The 22085-nt window shown below is 35.6% G+C and overlaps 1 protein-coding gene across 4 annotated transcripts; it reads left to right on the top strand.

Annotated features, from left to right (window-relative positions):
- Positions 1-15375: 15375 nt before the first annotated feature.
- LOC111371804 (pentatricopeptide repeat-containing protein At3g54980, mitochondrial-like) lies at positions 15376-20478 on the top strand. 4 transcript variants are annotated; one of them, XM_022993974.1, is made up of 4 exons: positions 15376-18097; positions 18449-18579; positions 18714-19139; positions 20033-20478. In XM_022993974.1, the coding sequence occupies exon 1, from the start codon at positions 15407-15409 to the stop codon at positions 17999-18001; it is 2595 nt and encodes an 864-aa protein (XP_022849742.1). In that variant the 5' UTR covers positions 15376-15406; the 3' UTR covers positions 18002-18097; positions 18449-18579; positions 18714-19139; positions 20033-20478. The 4 variants fall into 4 exon arrangements, with proteins under 4 accessions (XP_022849742.1, XP_022849744.1, XP_022849741.1 ...); XM_022993976.1 differs by lacking the exon at positions 18449-18579; XM_022993973.1 differs by having other exon boundaries at positions 18449-19139.
- The last annotated feature ends 1607 nt before the right edge of the window (positions 20479-22085 follow it).

Below are 22085 nucleotides of genomic sequence, written 5' to 3'. Positions count from 1 at the left end.
GTAGATTGCATCTTCATTGGCTATGCACACAATAGTAGTTGTTGACCGCCAAAAATGACACCAACAGATGCCAGGCCTAGTCCCCTCCAAACCTGCACATCTAGCACCCATTCAAGAGGCAAAGGCGGCTGAACGAGCAAAAGGTCCGACGACCGTTTGAACTCTGACGGTCAAGTCAACAACCGAACGGAGATATATATATATATATATATATATAGTGCAATAGTATAAAAAATGGGGGATTTGGCTAGAGAGTTAAGGCATATCTTAATTGTGTGAATGTATCCATATATATAGAGAAATGTGAGTAAAATGGGCCAAACGGGTTAGTGGGCCTAAGTTCGAGCCCAATAAAGATGTGATTATATAAGTATAATAATAGGCACCTCAGTAGGAGCCTCAGCTGGACTTCTTAGGGCCTCGATGGCATTTCGGCTGGCCTGTTTAGAGCCTCGACTTTGGGGCACAACCCTAATGGACCTCGCCCAGGTCCAATAAGATGGTCTAATATGGGATGATAATTTATAGGCGTAATAGTAGCCCCCCAAGTTCATGGGTAAATATTTATATCAAGCGTGCACTTTTTAAGATCAGGTGAGCGTATGGTTGTTGCTGCGGTTGTAGGTTCAACTGTCTACCAAAGCACTGACCCACAGTGGACAGCGCGTCAAGAGATGACCGAAGCTTGTAAAGTCGAAGGTCGAGGCTCATTTTCGATTGAGGCGCTGACCCATAGGGGACCATGCGCGGGCTGAAGCTTGTGAAGCTGAAGGTCGAGACTCATCTTCGACTGAGGAGCTGACCCACAGGGGACGACACATGGAAAATGGCCGAAGCTTTGTAAAGCTTTTGCAATGCTGCGATCGAGACGATGACCCACATGGGACTCCGCGTCGAGAGGGTTGAAGCTTTGTAAAGCTGATGGAAAAGCTCATCTGCAATCGATGCGGGAGATGGCTAAAGCTTTGTAAAGCTTTTGCAACGTTGCGATCGAGACATTGACCCACAGGGGACTCCACATCGGGAGGGTTGAAGCTTTGTAAAGCTGATGGCAGAGCTCATCTGTGACCAATGCGTTGACCCACAGAGGACAACGCGTGGGAAATGGCTTGACGTTTTGTAAAGCTTTTGCAACGCTGCGACCGAGGTGATAACCCATAGAGGACTCTGCATTGGGAAGGTTGAAGCTTTGTAAAGCCGTGGACAGCATCTAGATAGACGTCCCGCGAATAACTCTCGAACTATCGGAGTCTTAGTGACTTGCCTCGGAATGACGAGGACTTAGAGCCAAACTCGACGATAGTGAGAAGCGAGGAAAAGAACATATGACGAACTGTTGAACAATCAGAGTCTTATAAGCTGACCTCGAATAGAAGAGGACTTAGAGCTAAGCTCGACGATATCAAAGTGGGGTATAGACATCCCGTAAGGCGAGGAATAAACATCTCGCGTGGCCATGAATAGGCATCTGGCGAGGCGGGAATAAACATCCTGCGAGGCGAGGAATAAACATCTCGCAAAGCCAGGAAAAAGCAACTGGCAAGGCAGGGAATAAACATCCTGCAATGCGAGGAATAAACATCTAGCGAAGCCAGGAAAAAGCATTTGGTAAGGCGGGGAATAAACATCCTCGAATAAGGTCAGGAAAGACTCCTTTTGCAAGGGCAAACACGTCTGGCGATTTGCCTCTTCCTTTTTTTAAGGAACGAGACTCCAAGATATGTCACCTATTCCTTTATTCAAGGAGCGAGGTACTCTAAGATATGTCGCCTTTGATAATAAGATGTTCCCGAGCTAAGGCTCGTCTTAAATAAATAAGAAAATCACAAGCTCAGCTCGGCTCGTCTCGTCTCCAATGAATAGGAATTCATGAGCTAGGGCTCGTCTTGAGCAATTGCGATGATGAATGAAGCCTTCAAAGATGCGAGGTCCTTGAACTTGCCTCGAATAATAGAGATAGTCAAATGTGCCTTTGAATGAGAAAGATCAAGACAACAAATTTTTGCCAAATACGTGGTGTGTGCCAATGGCCATTTCTTAGATATGTTGGGGACAAAGATTACTCATTTCCAGCAATTACTCCATCATCATCCTGTTAAAATTCTCCAAAGAAGAATATTGACAACATTGAGAATTGCTTGAACATCCAACGAAACCAATTGGCAAAGTTGCTTGATCATCAACAAGCAAGAAAATAATTTTGCAGCCTCGAACTCTCAGACAGGAATGAAAATGTGCAAAATGTGGGTGTTTACATAGAGAGCACCTATAGATATTCACTAAATGCTAAGCCATCTTTGCAAATGAATGAGAATAAAAAATGCCAGAAGATTCCAGTGAGCATTTTATTGGTTCATCTAGAACAACTTCCCAGGCGAGTTAACTTTGGAGACCAAAGAGAGAAAATATATAATAATACTTTTTCCAAAAGTAGTGTGGGCTGGCCTGATTCTCTTCCACTTCAATTATAGATGATAAATAAGCCCACTTTCAAACAAAGTCTATGACGCCAAAGTATCTTATTGCAAGGGCCGAAGAAAAAGGTGGCTTTAGGAATTTGAAATATAAAATGGGCTCAAATGTACTGGATGAAATTGGGCTCCAATGGCCCAATGAAAAGACATCCTGGGCTCAATTCCACCTAAGTGTCTTAACCTGTTAGTTTAAACTAAGTTGGCCTTTTAATATGGGCCCAAGAAAAATAAATCTCCAAGTCACTTTCACATTATTCTAAAGCCCAATCAAAAGCAGTCTCCCCAAGATATTGACTGACTACTTTTATAGTAATATATGACTAACCATCACGTGAAGCCAATCAAAATTAGAAGTTGAATAATTGACTCTCCATACGAAAAACTCGGACTAAGCTGTTTTAACTTTTATACTATTGGGTACCGAACCGAAGTTTGACAACAGTGGTCGTCGAAAATTTTCTTGACATGTAGTGGCTGCTTCAATGAGGGTCACCGAATTGTAAACTTTATTGAGGCATTTCATCAGGCAAGTTGTGTGCGCTCTAAGATTCTCCTTTGCCTCAACATTCCCACAGTAATTATTCATCTTTCTCTGTGAGAAAATGCCATTACCAGCATCTAATAGCTCCGTTTTTGCCAAAGCTTTGTCATTGGCATGCTTTGAAAGCTTTACACGGATAGGACTTTATATTGAAACGAATGAACTCATTTAGTTGTGTGAAACTTTGTCGAGAAAGTGGCGAGAGGATTGGACTCTTCTATGGATGATTTTTTAGAGTATTTTTATTGTATGGTTGTAAATCTTTCATTACCTTTTCTTGGTTGGCAAAGGCTGACTATGTGAAGGAGATTTGAGGCCATTAAAGTTCCATTTTTGGTTTTTGGTTATTCTTGGTCACCTCCAACTTGAATATCACAAATTTGATTGTGGTGGCTGACATTTTAGATAAAGATGCAAGAGTTGTTTGTCTTCGCTTGCTAATAACTCTGTTGTTCATCCTTTCAACGGCTGATTCTTCACTATGAATCTCGAAGAAAATCCTCAAAAATGACCCCGTTTTGAATTCCAATTCCAACAGCCATTTTTTCTTTAATTTTTGGTTGCTATCTTTGCTTTCTTTGGCAGAGAGAAACCTTTTTGTACGCGGTGTAACATGGTTTGTACCGTTTCTTACAAATGGCGTCAATTTGTTGACCTCCAAAAATGGCGCCAATAGATGCTCGGTCTAGTCCCATCCAAACCTGCACATGTAGCATCCTGTCAAGAGGCAAAGGTAACCGAGCGAGAAAAAATGTCCAATGATCGTTTGCACTCCGACAGTCAAGTCAATGGCCGGACGGAAAGATATATATAGAGTGCAAAAGTATGAAAAATGGGGGATTTGGCTATATATATGTGTGAGTGAGTGAAATGGGCCAAACAGGTTAGTGGGCTTAAGTCCGAGCCCAATAAAGAGGTGACTATATAAGCATAATAATAAACACCTTTGTAGAAGCCTCGATTGGACTTCTTAGGGCCTCGGCCAACCCTAATGGGCCTTGCCCGAGTCCAATAAGATAGCCCAGTATGAGATGATAATTTATAGGTGTAATAGTAGTGTTTATCAGTTTCTTGTGTATGATTCTAAAATCCCTGACATACACAAAAACACGATATTGGAATCAAGAAATGCTTCATTCTTTGAACATGTATTTTCGCACAAGGTCAAAGAGGAAGCAAGCTCCTCCAAACGAACATATGAGACTATGACTGAAAATAGTCATAACGAGGAACTAGAAGAAGAGACTGAGGTTAGATGTAGCAAACGGAAAATGACAGAAAAATCGTATGGTCCTGATTTCTAATCTGTATGCTAGAAAGTGAATCTCAAAGTTATCAAAAGACTGTGAATTCCTCAAAAGGACCTCAATGGAAGGATGTCATTAAAAGTGAAATAGATTCCATACTGTAAAATCATACATGAGAGTTAGTGGATCTTTCTCCAAGAAGCAAACCACTAGGCTATAAATGGATCTTTAAAAGGAAAATGACAGCAGATGAAATTATCGAAAAGTACAAGACCAGATTAGTAATAAAAGATTACAAACAAAGGGAATGCCTTGATTACTTTAATACGTATTCTCTATTGACGAGAATAACATCTATTAGGTTGATACTTGCGATTACCACTTTGTGAAATCTTGAAGTACATCAAATGGATGTTAAAACTAAATTTTTAAATGGAGATTTAGAAGAAGAAATCTATATGGAGCAATCCGAGAGATTTTCGTCACCAGAGCAGGAAAAGAAAGTTTGTAAATTAGTGAAGTCATCATATGGCTTGAAACAAGCACCGTAACAATGACATGAAAATTTTGATAATGTCATGGTAGAGAGTGGATTTAAAATCAATGAGTGTGACAATGTGTTTACGTCAAAGACACTAAAGATGGTTATGTCATTTTGTGTCTTTACATTGACGACATGTTTATTGTTGGTAGCAACAATAAAATGATTGAATTCACTAAAAATATGTTAAATTCAAGATTTGACATAGAAGATATGGGTTTAGTTGATTTTATATTTAAATTCAAAATCTCAAGAACATCAAATGAGCTTGTTTTAAGTCAATCACACTATGTGGACAAAATTTTAGAAAAGTTCAATAAGAATGATACTGGCTTGGCTAGAGCACCGATAGATACAAATCAACATCTGTCTAAAAACAAAGGTGAAAGTGTCTCTCAAGTAAAATACTCGAGTTTTATTGGAAGTCTAATGTACTTGATGGGTTGTACAAGACCAGACATAGCCTACATGGTCAGTAAACTGAGTAGATACACTAGATAAATGTAGTGAAAATGTTGAATGGTAGCGCAACTTCTTAGAATATATTCCAAGATGGTCAAAATCAGCAATAAGAAGGGCACAACATAACATGTACAATGGTAAGTCTAGACATATACGTCATAGACACAATACTATAAGACAACTACTCTCAACTGGAGCTATCAAATTGACTATGTAAAGTCAAAAGATAACATTGTGGATCCGCTAACCAAAGGGTTAAATAGAGAGTTAGTTGGAAAATCATCGAAAGGAATGAGACTTAAGCCATTGAATAGATAAGCCATTACAAAGGAAACCCAACATAGTTGACTGGAGATTCCAAAATCTAAGTTCAAATGGACAACCTAATTGTAAAGACTTAATAAAATCACTGTGGATGTCTTACCTCCTGTCCATTCCTATTATGTAACAGTGATGTCCGTAAGGATGAAGGATAAGCAATTGACTTTTAATAATTCTTATGTGTCAAAAATTGAGCCAAGTAATACGTGTCACTTATAATGAGAAATCACATATGTGATAGAGAAGTGGGGCCACTTCTAAGAAAATTGTGTGGTGCTCAATTTTTAAGAACTTTCATAGAACCAGACATATATTCATGACCAAAACAAACATAATAATGAGAACTGAATTGTGTTAGAAAGAATTCTGTGTGGAGTATATCATCGTTTACATAAAAGGCAGAACAGTTCAAGGACAACACGTCTACTGGTTAGCTAGTAAAGTAAATATGCTTTCACAATGGAAGGTTCAAAGGGTAATATCTACATATCCTATGCAGGCTTCAACCGTTGAACTTTATCACCAAGTCTTGTGTCTCATGGTCTCATGTCTCTCCCAATTTTCATTCATGAGGAGGATTGTTGAAAAATATGAGTAAATGGCTCACTTTTGGCATATTTTCAGTGGGACCTGTTGGTCCAATTTGGAATATCAAAGTTGATCTGTGTTCTCTTCCATGAGAGCATCAAAATTATATATTTACTTGTCAAAAATGAAGCTCGGGTGAATGAAAAATTGGAGCTCAAAGATGACTATTGAAAGATGATTTATGTGAAAAATAAGATGTCCCACATAGGAAAAATATGAAAGCAAGAACCACTTTAAATGTGGTTACACATTGGAAGGGTGTAATCATGTGTAGTATAGAGGCTCTCTCCACGTGCTCACGCAGCGGGTGCAAATCACGGATCGAAATTGCCTTCGAACCTTAAACTTGTGTGCTGGTGTGACCTGCGTACATGAATGTCAGACCAAATGGAGCAAAAATCAGCCCGTTTGGAGCGTTCACATTTTGCAATTTTTTTCTTACTTTCTCCACTTACTTTTGAGTTTCTGAAACTTCCAAAACTCCCAAAAATTGAAGTGACTCCAATATTTATTGCCATAGAGTTAATGGAAAATTTATCTGTATAAGTTCTCATTCTCCAGCAATTCCAGAACACACACGAAAATAGAAGAAAAATATTTTGCATATTTTTTCTGTCTGCATCTGTATTTCTATTCAGCGTCGTCATTGTGGTGGTATTGTTCGAATACTAGTCAGTTCGTCGGAGTAGTATCTATGGTGCTCAAATTCCACAAATTTTACCATAGTTATTAAAACCAGCCCGACCCGGTAAATCGGTGACTCGAGCCCTTGACCAAGCGGGGCCAGCTTGTTTTATATAAATGTAAGTGTCCCGGTCAAAATTCGGATTTGACCGAACCAATAGGTGATTTTGTATAATTTTTGGGTCTTTCGAAACTCTTTTACATTAAAATTATAGGTACCAAAGATTTGAACCCTTGACCTCTAAGTAAGTAGAACACAACCTTATCACTAGAGCAAGAAATACTTTATTGTCTTGTTGTTTAATAAATTATATCTAACCTATGAATAATTTGCTAATTTTAGAAACTTTTTTAAAGAAATTTGTCCAACATTTACATTCACCTTGTAATTTCAAATAATTATTTTATATACTTATTTTGTTTGGAAAAAGATAATTTTAACTAAGATAAATTGAATAGATAATACACAAAATTTTTGTCAATAACTAATAAATAATTTGTAAATCACAAAAAGAGAAAAATATATTTTTTAATATAAAATACAAAATTAAAAAATCAAAATTTAGCCATTATCACTGATAAATGAGTTCAAAAAAATCATTAATTTAAATGTATAGAAAAATTAGTGAGAAATAACTTGAAAACTTTAATTTTGTCTCAATCAAAAAAATAAAAAATTATACTTTAAAAATTATTAAATTATTTTTAAGTAATGACCCACCGGTCCAACCATCGGTTCATCGGTCCAACCAATAACCTAGATGTCCGAGTCGAGTCTGATAACTATGGATTTTACTGTTGTATCCTAGGGAACAAATGCTCAAATTAAATCTCAAGCATTTATGGTAATGGGGCGAATCTGTTTTAAGGAAACTATGCTCGCGCAGGTCTCGGGTTGAAAGTTCATCCACTCTTTAATATTTCTGAAATTTATTCGTGTGCTTTAGTTTTATTATGTTATCGTTCTCTTTATGTTGTTTATTGAAATTAATCTGTGTTAATTTTTGTTTATGTTATAAATACAAATTTGAAAGAAAAAAAATATTTCTACAATTTCGATGAAATTTTTTTACTGCAATATTAATTTGAAGTTTCGATATGTGCAAAATCGGTATGTGAAAATACAGTATATATGAAATGGTTAAAACAATATGTGCAAATACGGTTAAAAGCATAGATTGCATGCAATATATATGATAAGCTACAAATACAATAGGCAGCATATATGGTAAGCTGCATATATAATATGTTTCCTACAAATACGATAAGTTGCATATACAATATGCTCAAAATCGGTATCTAAATTACATATACGGCATGTGATAATCCGATTTCATTAACACTTCTAAATTCCAACACATGGCTGTCCTTCGAATTTGGTTTTGCTTCTCTTGGAGCTCTCTCAGGTTGTATGGAAAGAAACCCAGGAGTTCTTGTTTTTCCAGCAAGCCCACAAGTGTACACCATATGAGCAGTTCCATTTTGGGTCAAGAAGTTTATTCCCAAACTTGCATTAGCATGTCACTTGTACACCAAAAGGTGTTGAGAATTAGAAGCCCTAATTTCACCCGATCAAAGAAATAAAATCGTAGAAAAAATAGACTCACAAGAACATATAAAATTTATAAACGTTCACCTCAACGAGAGACTATCATTTATAAAGGAACAACAAAGAGGATGATAGAAGCTACTGCCTCCGCCTCACAAGTTGGTAGTGACAGGATTAAATTTTGATTGAACAGCCAATGTTATAATCTCATGTCTCCAATTACTCTCCGGTGTCATCAAATCTACGACACTAATCAAGATGTTCCACGGCTCAGGACGATAGGGAGGATAGACCCACTGGTGGATTTAGGGGGAGCCATGCCAGTCCCAACCCACTTCAATTTTCTTTGACATGTAAAAAAAAAATTTATTCATAAAATATTTTGTGTGTGTGTGTGTGTGTGTGTGTGTGTGTGTGAATTTTGCTAGAAGAACAGGGGCCCTGATAGGTCTCCTGATGTAACCCCACCAATGGGGATGGCTCCTGCGCAAAAAAAAGGGACCCCCCACCTATTGGTGGGGTTCAGTCATGCCCCTTTTGTAGCAAACTCCTATATCTATATGTGTTAATTTTGACTTAATTTTTTTAATCCAATCCTAAATCCTCCCAGTCACAGACCTTGGGTTGTCACAGGCCCCCTATTTTTGTAGCAAACTCCTATAAATATATATATATGTTAATTTGACTTAATTTTTTTTAATCCGATCCCAAATCCTCCCAGTCACAGACGTTGGCCTCGACAACCCAGGGCATTGAAGATGGCTATTTTCCTTCTATTTGCTAGAAGTTTTATTTGTTGCACCACATTTTAATTGTATTTAAGGTTCTTAATCTTTCTTCATTATAGCATTTTTGTTCCTAATAACTTTTCATATCATTTTTATCCTCAAAATTCTCATTACTTAACACATTTTGCATTTGATAATAATTTTATGTCCAAAAGTCCGGTGAGATGACATAAAACAACTTATTTTTTCGCCATATTTTTAAAAAAATAAATAAACAGAAAGTGTGAAAAATGTTTTTCGCTCATTACAAAGCATAAAAATAAAATATTTTGATTTATATCATTATCAAAGACGAGTTGTGCTAATTAATGAAAGGTTGAAGATAAAAATTCGATTGACAACAAATTAAAGAAATAATAGCTACAATTAACAGAGATTGAGAAGTTTAACTATAATTAAAATACGGTGTATCAAATAAAAATTAAAGGGACAATATAATCACCCTTAATAAAAATGTTAGGGTCTGTTTGATTGCGAAGATGAAATTTGGGTAGAAAGAAAATGAATTCCAGAGAATTGAATTACATAGAAATTGTTTTCTTGTGAATTGTAAATTATTGTGTTTGATTGGTATAATTTTTCACGTGAAAAATGTTGAAGTAAAAGTGTTTTTTTGTATTCATTTGACTTTGTTTTACATGAAAATTGTCAATTTAAGGGATATACACTTTTACCATTGTTCCTAGAATTTGTTTCCATTGCCAACAAAAAAAAAGGAAAAAAAGATAAAAAAAATCATCTATATTTTGGTGTTCGTTTGACTTTGTTTTACATGAAAATTGTCAATTTCAGGGATATCCTCTTTTACAATTGTTCCCATTGCCAACAATTAAAAAAAAAAAGGTGGAAAACCAAAAATCACTTACCCCATAGGAAAATAAAAGGTGGAAAATCACACTTTAAGGTGTTATACCTAGAAATTCATGGTAAATCAATTCCTTGAAAAATTTTGTCAATCAAATAGGTCAAAAGTGGAAGTTGGAATTCGAATTCCAAGTTCCATGGAAAATTTCGTGCAATCAAACGGCACGTTAGTGTAAATATAATCTATAATTTATATCTATATCTATAATATATTAAAATGATAATTGCAGCAGGAGTTCCAAACCTTTAAAATACTAACAAGCTTTCTTCAAACCTTTCAAAAGTAACAACTATCACCCCTAGCCATTTCAACCGTTGCATCACAGGGTCTTTTGGACAGTTATCGTCCATATTTCTCTGACTTGACCAAAAAAGTGAGTTTGACCTTTTTTTTATAGTTTTATGAAGAGTAAAATAGTAACTTTCTATTTAATAAATTAAATAATTAAAATAAATAAATTTAAAGACAAAAAAAAAAAGAAATAACGAAAAATAAAAATATTTATCTTCTCCATACAAAACCCTAACCCCACCCCAAACTAAACCATCTAAACCAAAACTAATATGACGTAGTCACCGCCGACGTGGATGCCAACGTCAAGGACACCGCAAACTGTCGCACGCATACTCCTTCCAGTTCTCACCCACCTCGTAAAGCACATCCTTATTCCTCAACTCCAACCTTAACTCCAAAACCCAAATTAGAACCATGTTCTTGGCCTGGATTCTTTGATTTGGGCATTAATTATTATATCAATTGAAGATAAACTCATTATAGTATGATGCTGTAGAAGATTTGTATGTGGCCAATTTTGCGAATTAACATCCACAAACACTTGAATAAAGGAGGTGGATTGACCTCGTTTTGTAGATGATAGGTACAAAAGATTTTTGATGATATTTTTATCATGAACTGGATCTTCTGGATGCCGCTTGACAACCGACAGTAGTGGACGATTGAGGGTATTTTTGGATTTGACGAAATTGTTAGAAAAAATGTGCAATTCTTGATGCTTTGGAGGCTGGCTTTGATCTATATATGTTGTTGTTTGTCCAGTGGTATGTGATGTATGTGTTTGTGGTTCATGGGAAATGGCTAACGCAATGAATAATTTTATTGCTTGGTTTTTTGGTTGGGGGATGGGGATGGAGTTTTGTGGGATGGCAGTGAAGGTTTCAATGGTAGTGATGATGGTGGTTTGGGTGGTGGTGATGGGTGGTGTCGAAGCTTTGTAGTGACGTCGACAGTCACCGGCGAGTGCAGACATGAAGAGTGGGATAATTTTAGGTAGAAGAAGATTCAGTTTTCCTTTTTTTTTTCTTTGTTTTGTTATAATTATTTTAATTCTTTAATGTGATAAATATGGAAGTAACATTTTGCCCCCATTGACAGTGATTAAAATGTGGTCAAAATTAATATTTTGAGTCAACTGGTAGCAAATCGAATGGAAACCATCCAAAAGAGCTTGCGATATAACGGTTGAAAAAGTTTGAGATTAGGCTGCAACATTTGAAAGGTTTGGAGAAAGTCTGCTAGTGTGTCAAATGTTTGAGACTTTTACTGCAATTATCCCTATATTAAATAACCATCAAGTGAGAATTATTTTTAGACAATTTTATTCTTACCATAATTCAATTATTTCAATAATACATTACTTTTCGTTTTTACAATATATATTCAATATACTCTAGTTTTCATTTTAAATCATTTGAACAATATTATCATTAATTATTTTGTCAATTATTTAGTTATGATGAATTTATATTTGACATATTTATTACCTTGTTTTTCGTTGTTCAATATGTATTTAATTTATTTAACTATATTTGATAGATTCATTACCTTTTCAATTTTCAATATGTATTTGATTTTTTTAATTATTTGAACAATATTATCATACATTATTTTTCAATTATTTTGTTATGATCAATATACATTTGAGAGATTCATTTCGCTTGATTGGATATAAATAAATTCATTAAAAAAAATTTGAACAAAAATGAATATTTTTAGTGCTTTTTTCCAACTAATTTATTCAATTAATGTTAAGATACAACGAAGGTAAATGAGGGGGACATAATGCATATCTGTAATAAATAATTTCAATCGATATATTCAATGCGTGTTAAGCGACTATGAAGAAATAAGGGTAAATAGCACAAAGCGTCCCTACCTTTCATTATCATTGTATAAAATGTCACTGTTTTTCATTTTTTGACATTTTCGCTCTTATTTCTACCTTTCATTGTGCAGAAGGTCTTTTTCATCCATTTTGACGATTTTACCATCCTATACAAATAAAACAAAATGAAAAAAAATAAAAATAAAGAATTAATTGCAATCATAGTCCCAAATTTTCAAAAAATTACAAATCATTCATTATATTCTTATTTTGACCTCTAGCTTTCTATCCAAACTCATAAACCAACCAACCTTCAAATTTTAAATCTCTTAACATTTTTAGTGAAATTTCCACATATAAATGCATATTCAGGACCCTAGATTTATAAAACTAGACTTCCAATTTACAGCTTTTTTTAGTCATAAAAACAAACCTTCTTCTTGGTAGCGCAATCCTCAAACACGAACTACAGCACTTGTTCAAAATCCAAAAGAAACAAAAATTGAACGAAACATACTTCGTGGCGAAGAACATGTCAAGAAGGAAGAAACGGAGAGAAAATTGGGACCCATTTTACAGACACTTTTCCATAGTTTCTATTCTTCATGACTTCCTTCCTTTCATTGTCAATATAAATACCAAATTTCAGTTATATAAAAGTGTATTTGTCTGGAATTGTGTAACATAGAAAAGATATAGGCGTGAGATGGGGCGATGATGGAGCTAGACTATGGATTTTTCTTCATTTTTCCCCCTTTCTTGTGGTAGGGCGGGTTAAACTTGTCAGTGATTAAAAAAAGCTATAAATTGGAAGTCAAGTTTTACAGATTCAAGGTTCTAAATATGCATTTATATGTGAAATTTTCACTAAAAATGTTAAAGATTCAAAATTTGAAAGTGTGTTTATTTCTGGGTGTGGATAGAAACTAAGAGGTCAAGATAAGAATATAATAACTGATTTATAATTTTTTAAGAATTTGGGACTATGGTTACAATTAGTTCTTTATTTTTATTTTTATTTTCATTTCATCTCCTTTTGTTTTATTTAAATAGGAGGGTAAAATCATCAAAAATAGATGAAAATGACCTTCTACGTAATGAAAGACGAAAATACGGGCGAAAATGTCAAAAAATGAAAGGTATGGAGGTTTTCGACAATGATATTGAAAGGTAGGGACGTTTTTGTGCTATTTACCCAAGAAATAATGATATTTGTTGAATATTCAATTCAGATCAAAAGAATAAATGAATGGACCGTTCTAATTGTTTTCCTTAACTATTTAAATAGATTTTATAAACTAATTTCTATTTTATTTGAATCAAAAGTTCCTTTGACTTGTAGTATTAATTGTTTTTTATATTCTCATATTTTATAATACTATTTTTATAACATCTATAAAATATTTTAGAATTACGTGCAACATGTTCAACTATGACTAATTACCTAAGAAAGCCTTTAGTTAAGTGGAAATTACACAAAATCATACTTTAATTATTCGGGATTCCTAAATCAGGTTGAAAGTTTGAAATTTCAAAAATCGAATTTTTTAAAAAATTATTTAAATAAACTAATTAACAAAAAAATAAAAACCCTACCCACTACCCAGCCATCGCTACCCACTCGTCTCTCTCTCTATCCCTCACTCTCTTATTCGGCGATGATCCAGCCTTCTCAGTACTCTCCTCTTACTTTCTTCTACCCTTTTTCTCTATCTTCTCTCCATATTTCTACCATTTCCCTCTTTGGCTGCTAAAGCCACCACCAAGTAGTGTTGTTATCTCCGAAGAAGTCGTGCGCAGAGGCACTTTGCCAGAAAGAGCGTCACCCGTCGTTGTGAAATGCTGTTCTTTGTGACAAGCAGAGTTGTGAGTGGCACTTGGCAGCGGTGCTCAGGTCTGACAGATTTGGTAGAGACATTCGGAGATTTTGTTTGTCGTTGGTGGCAGCGATTCTATTTGGTGTTTTTGGCCGGCTAGTTTGTTCTCGCCTATTCTGTGAAGGTGTGTTTGGGTGTGTTGGTGGTTAAAAATGGTGGACGCGATGATAGGTGGCGGGAATTTTGTTTGTTGTTGGAAGTGGTGACGACAGCAGTGAGGCGATGGCGGTTGTAGGATGTTGGCGATTTTATTGGTAGGTCTTGTGGTTTTTTCTGATTTGTTGGTAGATCTTGAGGTGGCGGGTGCCCGAATATGCAATTTTTTGTTTTTTATTTGATCTACTTGTCGGTGGTCGACAATGATGGTTCTTGTGGCAGGTGGTTTGTGTAGGGGAATGGCATTGGTGACGCGATCTGGTGTTGGCGGTGGTGCGATTCTTTAGAGTGGTGGGATGGGGCGTGGGTACTATTGGTGTTGTAGTGATGGTGATGTCGACGATCGTGGTGGTGGGCATCGCCGGTGTTTTAGCGGTGGTGCGATTTGGAGTTGTGGGATGGGGTGTGGGTGTGCATGACGATTTTATTGGTTGACTGAAAGTTGTGACCAATGTGGTGGTGCTGACAGTGGTGGTGGTGGTGGTGCTGTTGGAGGCATCGATGAAGTGGTGATCCTAAGTGTTTGTGATGGTCACATATTATTTGGTTGATTGTGACTAGTGAAATCTGTGACTAATAAATAATATGTGATCAATAAAAAAGATAAATTGTGACAAAGAAAGAATGTATGACCTAAAAAATTAATAATTTGTGATTGTCTAATAAGTTGTGACCTATAATAATAGTGATCTGCGACTTATAAATTTTTTTATTCGTGATTGAAAAATAATATGTGATCTATAAAAAAAATTTATTTGTGATCGAAAAAGAAGTTGTGAGTTGTGACTAATAATTTGATAAGTTGTGACTAATTAATTTTTTGATTTGTGATCGATGAAGAAACCGTGACATATAAAATTTTTGAATTGTGATCGTAAAATAATTAGTGATATAAAATTTCTAATTTGTAACAAAAAAATAATAAGTGACTAATTAAATTATTAATTTGTGATCAAATTGTATAAATATATAATCTAAATATATTTAGTTAATAAATTAATTAATTAATTCATAAATAAATTTTAATAAAAATGATTTTTAAAGTTTGAAACTTTTTTCTTAATTTTGAAATATGTTATATATAATCTCTTATGAAATTTTCTTAGTTTAATGTGTCGCAGGTCAAATACTGAAATGACCCTGCATTGAGTTAGGGTTTATAGCGTCCATTTTGTGTTCAGCAGAAAATACATGGGCAAAATGAAATCTTGGCCCCTCCCTCCTCTTTTTTCTTCCTCTTTCCCTTCCTCTTCTTCAATCTCTCTTCGAATTATTTTTTCTCTCATTCCTCAAAATTGTATATCATCTTCCTCTACCATCCCAGAAATTATAGATGTACCCAGTCCCAATCCTTCTAGTATTGACACCAAGCGAACCTCGGAGTCCGAAAATTCAAGCAAGATCAAAACTTTCCAGATTCCTATTTCAGAAGACCCAGTTTTAAGCCAAACCCATGTCATCGAAACTCTTTTATCTCATAGGAATGACCCATTTTCAGCTTTGCAGTACTTCAAATGGGTAGAGAAACAGAGGGGTTTTGCACGTGGAAGTGTGGTTCCTTTCTGTCTCTTGCTGCACATTCTGGTAATTTCTGGGAGCCATGACGGTGTGGTTAGAAATTTGCTTAACAAATATGCGTCTAGTAATTCAGTTCCCTTGGCTGTTGTTCTTGTCGATCACTTTATCGATTGTGCAGAGAGATTTGGTTTTCAGTTAGATGCGCGGGTTTTTAATTACTTGTTGAATGGATATGTTAGAGCACGGAAATATGCAGATGCTGTTGAGTGTCTTAAAGCAATGGTTTCTTGCGGTATAGCACCATGGGCGTTGGTAATGAATAATTTTTTGAGTACTCTGGTTAAAAGAGATATGAGCGAGGAGGCCTTTAATTTGTTTAATGATGAGATTTTAAATAAATTTAGTTATGATTGTGCAACTGTAAATGTGATAATGGGTGCGTGTTTAAGGGAGGGTAGAGTGGAGGAGGCTGAGAAGCTTTTTGTGGAGGCCAAGGGTAGTGGAATGAAGCTTGATGTGGCTATTTATACTACTGCTGTTCGAGTTGCTTGTATGAAACTGGATGCAAACGTTGCATGTGATTTGTTGAATGAGATGAAGAAGATGGATTGGGTTCCTTCCGAGGGTACATTTACAAACGTGATTATTACATGTGTGAAGTACAGGAATTTAACTGAGGCGTTAAGGCTTAAGGATGAGATGATAAGTAGGGGATATAAGATCAATTTGGTTGTTGCTACAAGCTTGATGAAAGGGTACTGTCAGCTAGGAGATTTGAACAGTGCTTTAGAATTGTTCGATAAGATTATTGAAGATGGACTGACTCCCAGCAAGGTCACTTATGCAGTCCTTATTGAAGGATGCTGTAGGAACAAAAACATGGAGAAGGCGCAGGAGTTACATACCCAAATGAAATATGCAGATATCCAACCAAGTGTCTATGTTGTGAATTCTTTGATTAATGGGTTTTTGAAAATTCAACAGGTGGAGGCAGCAACCAAGCAGTTTGACGAGGCTGTTGAGGTTGGTATTGCCAATGTGTTTACTTACAATAATATGATATCCTGTTTTTGTAAATTGGGTAGAGTGGATGAAGCTTGCAGTATCTGGGATAAGATGATTGACCGAGGTGTTCAACCTACCATGGTTTCATATAACAATATGATTCTTGGAAACTGCAAGAAAGGGAACATGGATATAGCATTAGACTTACTATGCAAGATGCTAGAAAAGAACTTGAAGGCTAATGTCGTCACATATAGTATATTGATAGATGGATATTTCAAAAAAGGTGAGTGTGAACAAGCTCTTGGAATGTTTGATCACATGATAAGCTTAGGGATTGCCCCTACTGATGTCACATTCAACACCATTATCAATGGCTTATGCAAATTTGGTCGAGCTTCTGACGCAAAAGATAAGCTGAAAAAATTGATGGTGATGGGATTCATTCCCAGTTGCATGACTTATAATATCATCATTGATGGTTTTGTAAAGGACGGTGATATTAATTCAGCAATGGATGTTTACAGAGAGATGTGTGAAATTGGACTTTCCCCCAATGTAATCACTTACACCACTTTAATTGACGGGTTTTGCAAAAGCAACAACGTTGATCTTGCCTTGAAGATGCAAAATGAGATGCGAGTCAAAGGTATTCAATTGGATGTAACTGCATATAGCGCCCTTATTAATGCATTCTGCAAAAGAAATGACATGAAAACTGCCCATGAACTTTTTTATGAAATCATGGAAGTTGGTCTATCTCCCAACAGTATCATTTATAACACCATGATTAGCGGATTCAGAAACCTGAATAATATGGAAGCAGCACTTGAGTTATATAAAAAAATGAGGAAAGAACAAATTCCCTGTGATTTGGTGACGTACACCACATTGATTGATGGGCTGCTAAAGGATGGGAATTTAGTTCTTGCTTCGGATCTTTACGATGAGATGCGTACCAAAGGTATATTGCCTGATGTGATTACCTACACTGTGCTGGTACATGGTCTGTGTAATAAGGGACAGGTGGAGAATGCACGCAAGGTCTTGGAAGAGATGCATAAAAAGAGTATGACCCCTAATGTACTAATTTATAATACATTAATTGCTGGATATTTTAAGGAGGGGAATTTGCAAGATGCTTTTAGGTTGCATGATGAAATGCTTGATAAAGGTCTTGTACCTGATGACACAACCTATGATATTCTTGTGAGTGGAAAGTTCAAAGAGAACGGCTTGCCTGTTGGAGGTTTACGAGTCTAAACCATCATCGCAGTAATGACTTGCAAATCATTCTCTGTTGTCCCAAAGGAGAGAAACCCTGATCTTATATCTATCCACTCATCAGTTGTGCTGAAGGTAAAATATGTATTTAATTTATTTATTTTTTGTTTGTTTTACTTTGGAAAGCAAATGAGGAAATTTATATTGGAAATGTTAAGCCCGAAAAATGTTCGATCATTTGCCTCAATCAGGAAGGATTTGCCACATGGCGAGTTGAATCGATCCGATCAACTTCTGAGTCACCATTTGATTTAATAGAGAAATTTTTTTCTTGTGTACAAGTGTGTAGAGATAGGGAGACGTCAATAAGGTTTATAAAGAAAGCTATTGGCTTTGGCAGGGCAATTTGATTTAGCTGATTTATTTCCCTTGATGAAAGTGTTGAATTTAATCAGTTGTAATGATTTTAAGTTGTTGAAGTTACAGCGTAAGCTTGATGTTATTCTTGACACCGTTATTGATGAGCATAGAAGCAATTTGATAGCAACAAATAAAGCAAATGGGGAGTTTGGCTGTTAAGATTTGGTGGTTATTATTCTCAGATTCCAAGGAAAGTGGTAATTTAACTTTCAAATTACCAATGATAATATCAAAGCAGTCATTTTTTGTAGACTTGTAATTATATAGTTAAGCATGCTTTCTTTTCCCTTACCACATTTTGTTCTGAATACTAAATATTGTAATGTTGCAGAACATGTTTATTCAGCTGGAACGAAATCTTCGACATCAACACTTAATTGGGCCACAGTAGAGTTAATGAAAAATCCGCTTGTAATGGCAAAAATACAAAATGAAATAAGGCGAGCGTTCAATGGAAAGAAAAAATTAACGAGACGTACATTCACATGCTAAAATACATCAAGTTGGTTATCGAAGAAACCTTATGGTTACAGCCTCCTGTTTCTATAATTCCAATAGCATGCCTAAAGGAATGTGGAGTATATCGGATGCCCCTCAACTCCAACGTGATTGTGAACATTTGGGCTATTGGAAGAGATCAGAACTATTAGGAGAATCCGGAATGTTTTGAACCGAGAGATTTGAGAAATTTCAGTTGATTTCTTGGGAAATCACTTTGAATATCTTCCATTTGGGTTGAGAATGAGGGTTTATCCAGGTATGATATTCGGTTTAGCAAATATTGAGTTTCTTTTAGCTCAACTTCTTTATCATTTTGACTGCAAGCTTCGCAATTATCTACGTTGTCTTGAATGGCTTGAGTGTTTGATTTCTTGGAATATTTCTTTTTGTTTTCTTTTTCAATTGTTCTGAAAAGAGCATAATTTGTGGATGATGTTGTTAGTCTTTGAGATTCAATGTATTGATATGAATTAAAGTGGGATATGAATGTTAATCCATACGTTTAACGCCATTTTAGTGCATTTCTGCTACCTGAAGTTGAGCTTCTCAAGAAGTTCTAAAAAACACTTTGTTTGCAATTTTTCATCTCTATAACTTGAGGTTCTATAGAAAAGTATTTTGTGAGGGTGGTCTCTTATCCAACGAGGGACTAGATGGAGGATAGGGGATGGGCAGCATGTATGGATATTTGAGGATACGTGGGTGCCGTGACCAGCCTCTTTTAGACTCTATGATCGAAGCAGACCAGAAGTGACACATGTCAGTGATCTCTTGGATGAGGGAGGCTGGTGGGATGTTCAGAAACTCGATGAATTCCCCATTCCAGTTGACAAGTAGGTTGTTTTATCTGTTCCCCTCAGTCTGCACCGCAGAGTGGACAAACTCATTTGGCATTACAGCAACTTCCGTACGTATTCTGTCATGAGTGACATCCATCATTTGGGTGCCAAGGAAGTAGCTTGGGGGATGAAGGCTGGTGGAAAATTTTATGGGAATTGGAAGTACCGGTACTCAAAGCTGAATATTTTATTTGCAGGGTCTTTTGTGATTTGTATAGATCCTGTTTGAATTTATCACGGAAATAGGTTTTGTGCAATGTCAGTTGTGGGGATTTAGAATCTACTAATGTTTTGTTTCTACGCCTTGCAGGGAGATCGGTCTTTCCGGAAGCATGTTGGTGGTGATCTATCATTGAAGGGTTTTATACGATGAGCGATATGCCGATACTAGGGAAATAACTTCATTACTCAAACAGGGTCAATGACAGGATTTAAAAACAGAGGACATATGTCAAATATTCATTGGATAGTTTGGAAAAAAAATAAAAAAGAGCCATATAGGTGCTAACACGTAGCATCTATCATCTAATCCTTTCAATTGTCCTGTTTTAAGTAGCTTTATTATTGTTACCCGTATGGCTAAAGGGTGTTAGTTGTGGTTCGAAAAAAAAGGTGTAATTTTATCCTAAATAATTTTAACATTATTTCAATGTCCTTCCATAAATACATATTGAACGAAGTCGGAGAAAGTTTTGAACTCTTTGATGAAAGTCTTAGATTTCTATTAATATTTGTTGATAAATAAGCTTAACATAATTACGTGTTCGTGTATTTGAGAATTTTAGTGGTCCTGCATGAAATCAGTGAATCAAGTGAATTTTTGCATTAGCTACATGCATCAATTATTTTGGAAGATGGATGTAGTAAGTTATATATATGCATGGTTAAGATAAATGCATTTTGTGGAGATCCTATAAAAAGCTATGTAAAGTCGTACATTTTGTAAGCGGACGATCCGAGCAATAAAGTTTAGAATTTGAAATTTTGAATTAGGGATGGCGATTTGAACTGTGAAAATTGAAAACTGTGGTTAACCGATTGAGTGGGGCGAAAAAAATCGAACTGATGGCACAATGTGGTGGATATGGTGTTTGATTTTAATTACTCTGGTTCGGGGTGGGACGACGGGTATGTTATTTATGTTGTCGTCCCGTTCCGATGGAATTTTGCAGCATGTCATTTCATTATGCTAAAATTTATTCCCTGTTCACGGTGGGCAAAAATTATGTTACCCACCTACCCACATCGGCAGGTCAAACAAATCGCCCCGAACCAATTACTTGTTACCCAAAAAAAAAAAAAAAAAAAAAAAATTACATATGGAAATTGATACCAAAAGAAAAATTTTGGCCCATTATCGATCTATTAAGTCTAACTAATCTAATCTAGTAATTCTACACCCTACAACACAAATATTAATCATATATAGAAATTGTTTATTAAATTTGGATTTTGCATTTGAGAATTGAGATATTGTTTGCAAAGTTGGCTTAGTATAGTGTTTTTGTTTTCATTGATTTTCTTTTTCAATTTGACGGCTGGACTTATAAAAATAATTTATTTTCGTAGTTATTAACTGCGCGAACTGAGATACGAACTGAGACCAATCGAACCAACTTATGTGGTTATAGTGTCGGTTATGGTATGACCAAAAAGTTGGTGATTCGGTGATGATTTTAGCCGAACAGACTAAACTGACCTCAAATCGATCCGTTGCCAACCCTATTTTGAATTTTTCTTGCTCTCTCAAAGAATCTCCAATTTCCTAGGAAGTGAAACTAAGTGTTCATTTAACAAAGTTTTTGAAAAGTTAAAAGTTATTTTTATGATAAAGAAGTTGTTTTGGATCTATTTGGGTAATTTTGTGAAAGTGTTTCTAGTTAGAAGAATTTTTATAAGAAGTTGATCTAGGAAAATTTTCTCGAAAAACTCTCTTATATAAATTAAAAGCCATGTCAAACCGTCTTGAGTTTTGTTACTACATGATTTCATTTGACACGTGAAAGTTACGTGTAGATGTCAAGGTGGACTTCCGTAGGGGAAGGAAGCCACGTTGCAATTCATAATGATGTCATTGCAAAACTAATCAAACTAGTTCGCCAAAATAGATTCTTAAAGGCGAAGCCATAAGATCACCACATCATTGGCTTCACTGTTGCAAAATTCACATTTTTGTCTAAGATTTGAAGTTGACCTGGCAAGTTGAAACCCAGTGGGTGAAGGACTGAATCTAATGACATTAGGTCGAGCTCATTAAATTTTCGATTAATTAGATTTCATCAAAATATATCGGTCAAGCAATAGGGAAACCATCCAAGTATCGTAGAATTTTGTTGGATGTACATTCTTGTGTACAACTTTCA

The sequence above is a fragment of the Olea europaea genome, chromosome 22 (assembly GCF_002742605.1).
Source record: "Olea europaea var. sylvestris chromosome 22, O_europaea_v1, whole genome shotgun sequence".
NCBI lineage: Eukaryota > Viridiplantae > Streptophyta > Magnoliopsida > Lamiales > Oleaceae > Olea > Olea europaea.
Note: the sequence above shows the minus strand (reverse complement) of the source record. Positions and strands in the feature narration are given on the sequence as shown.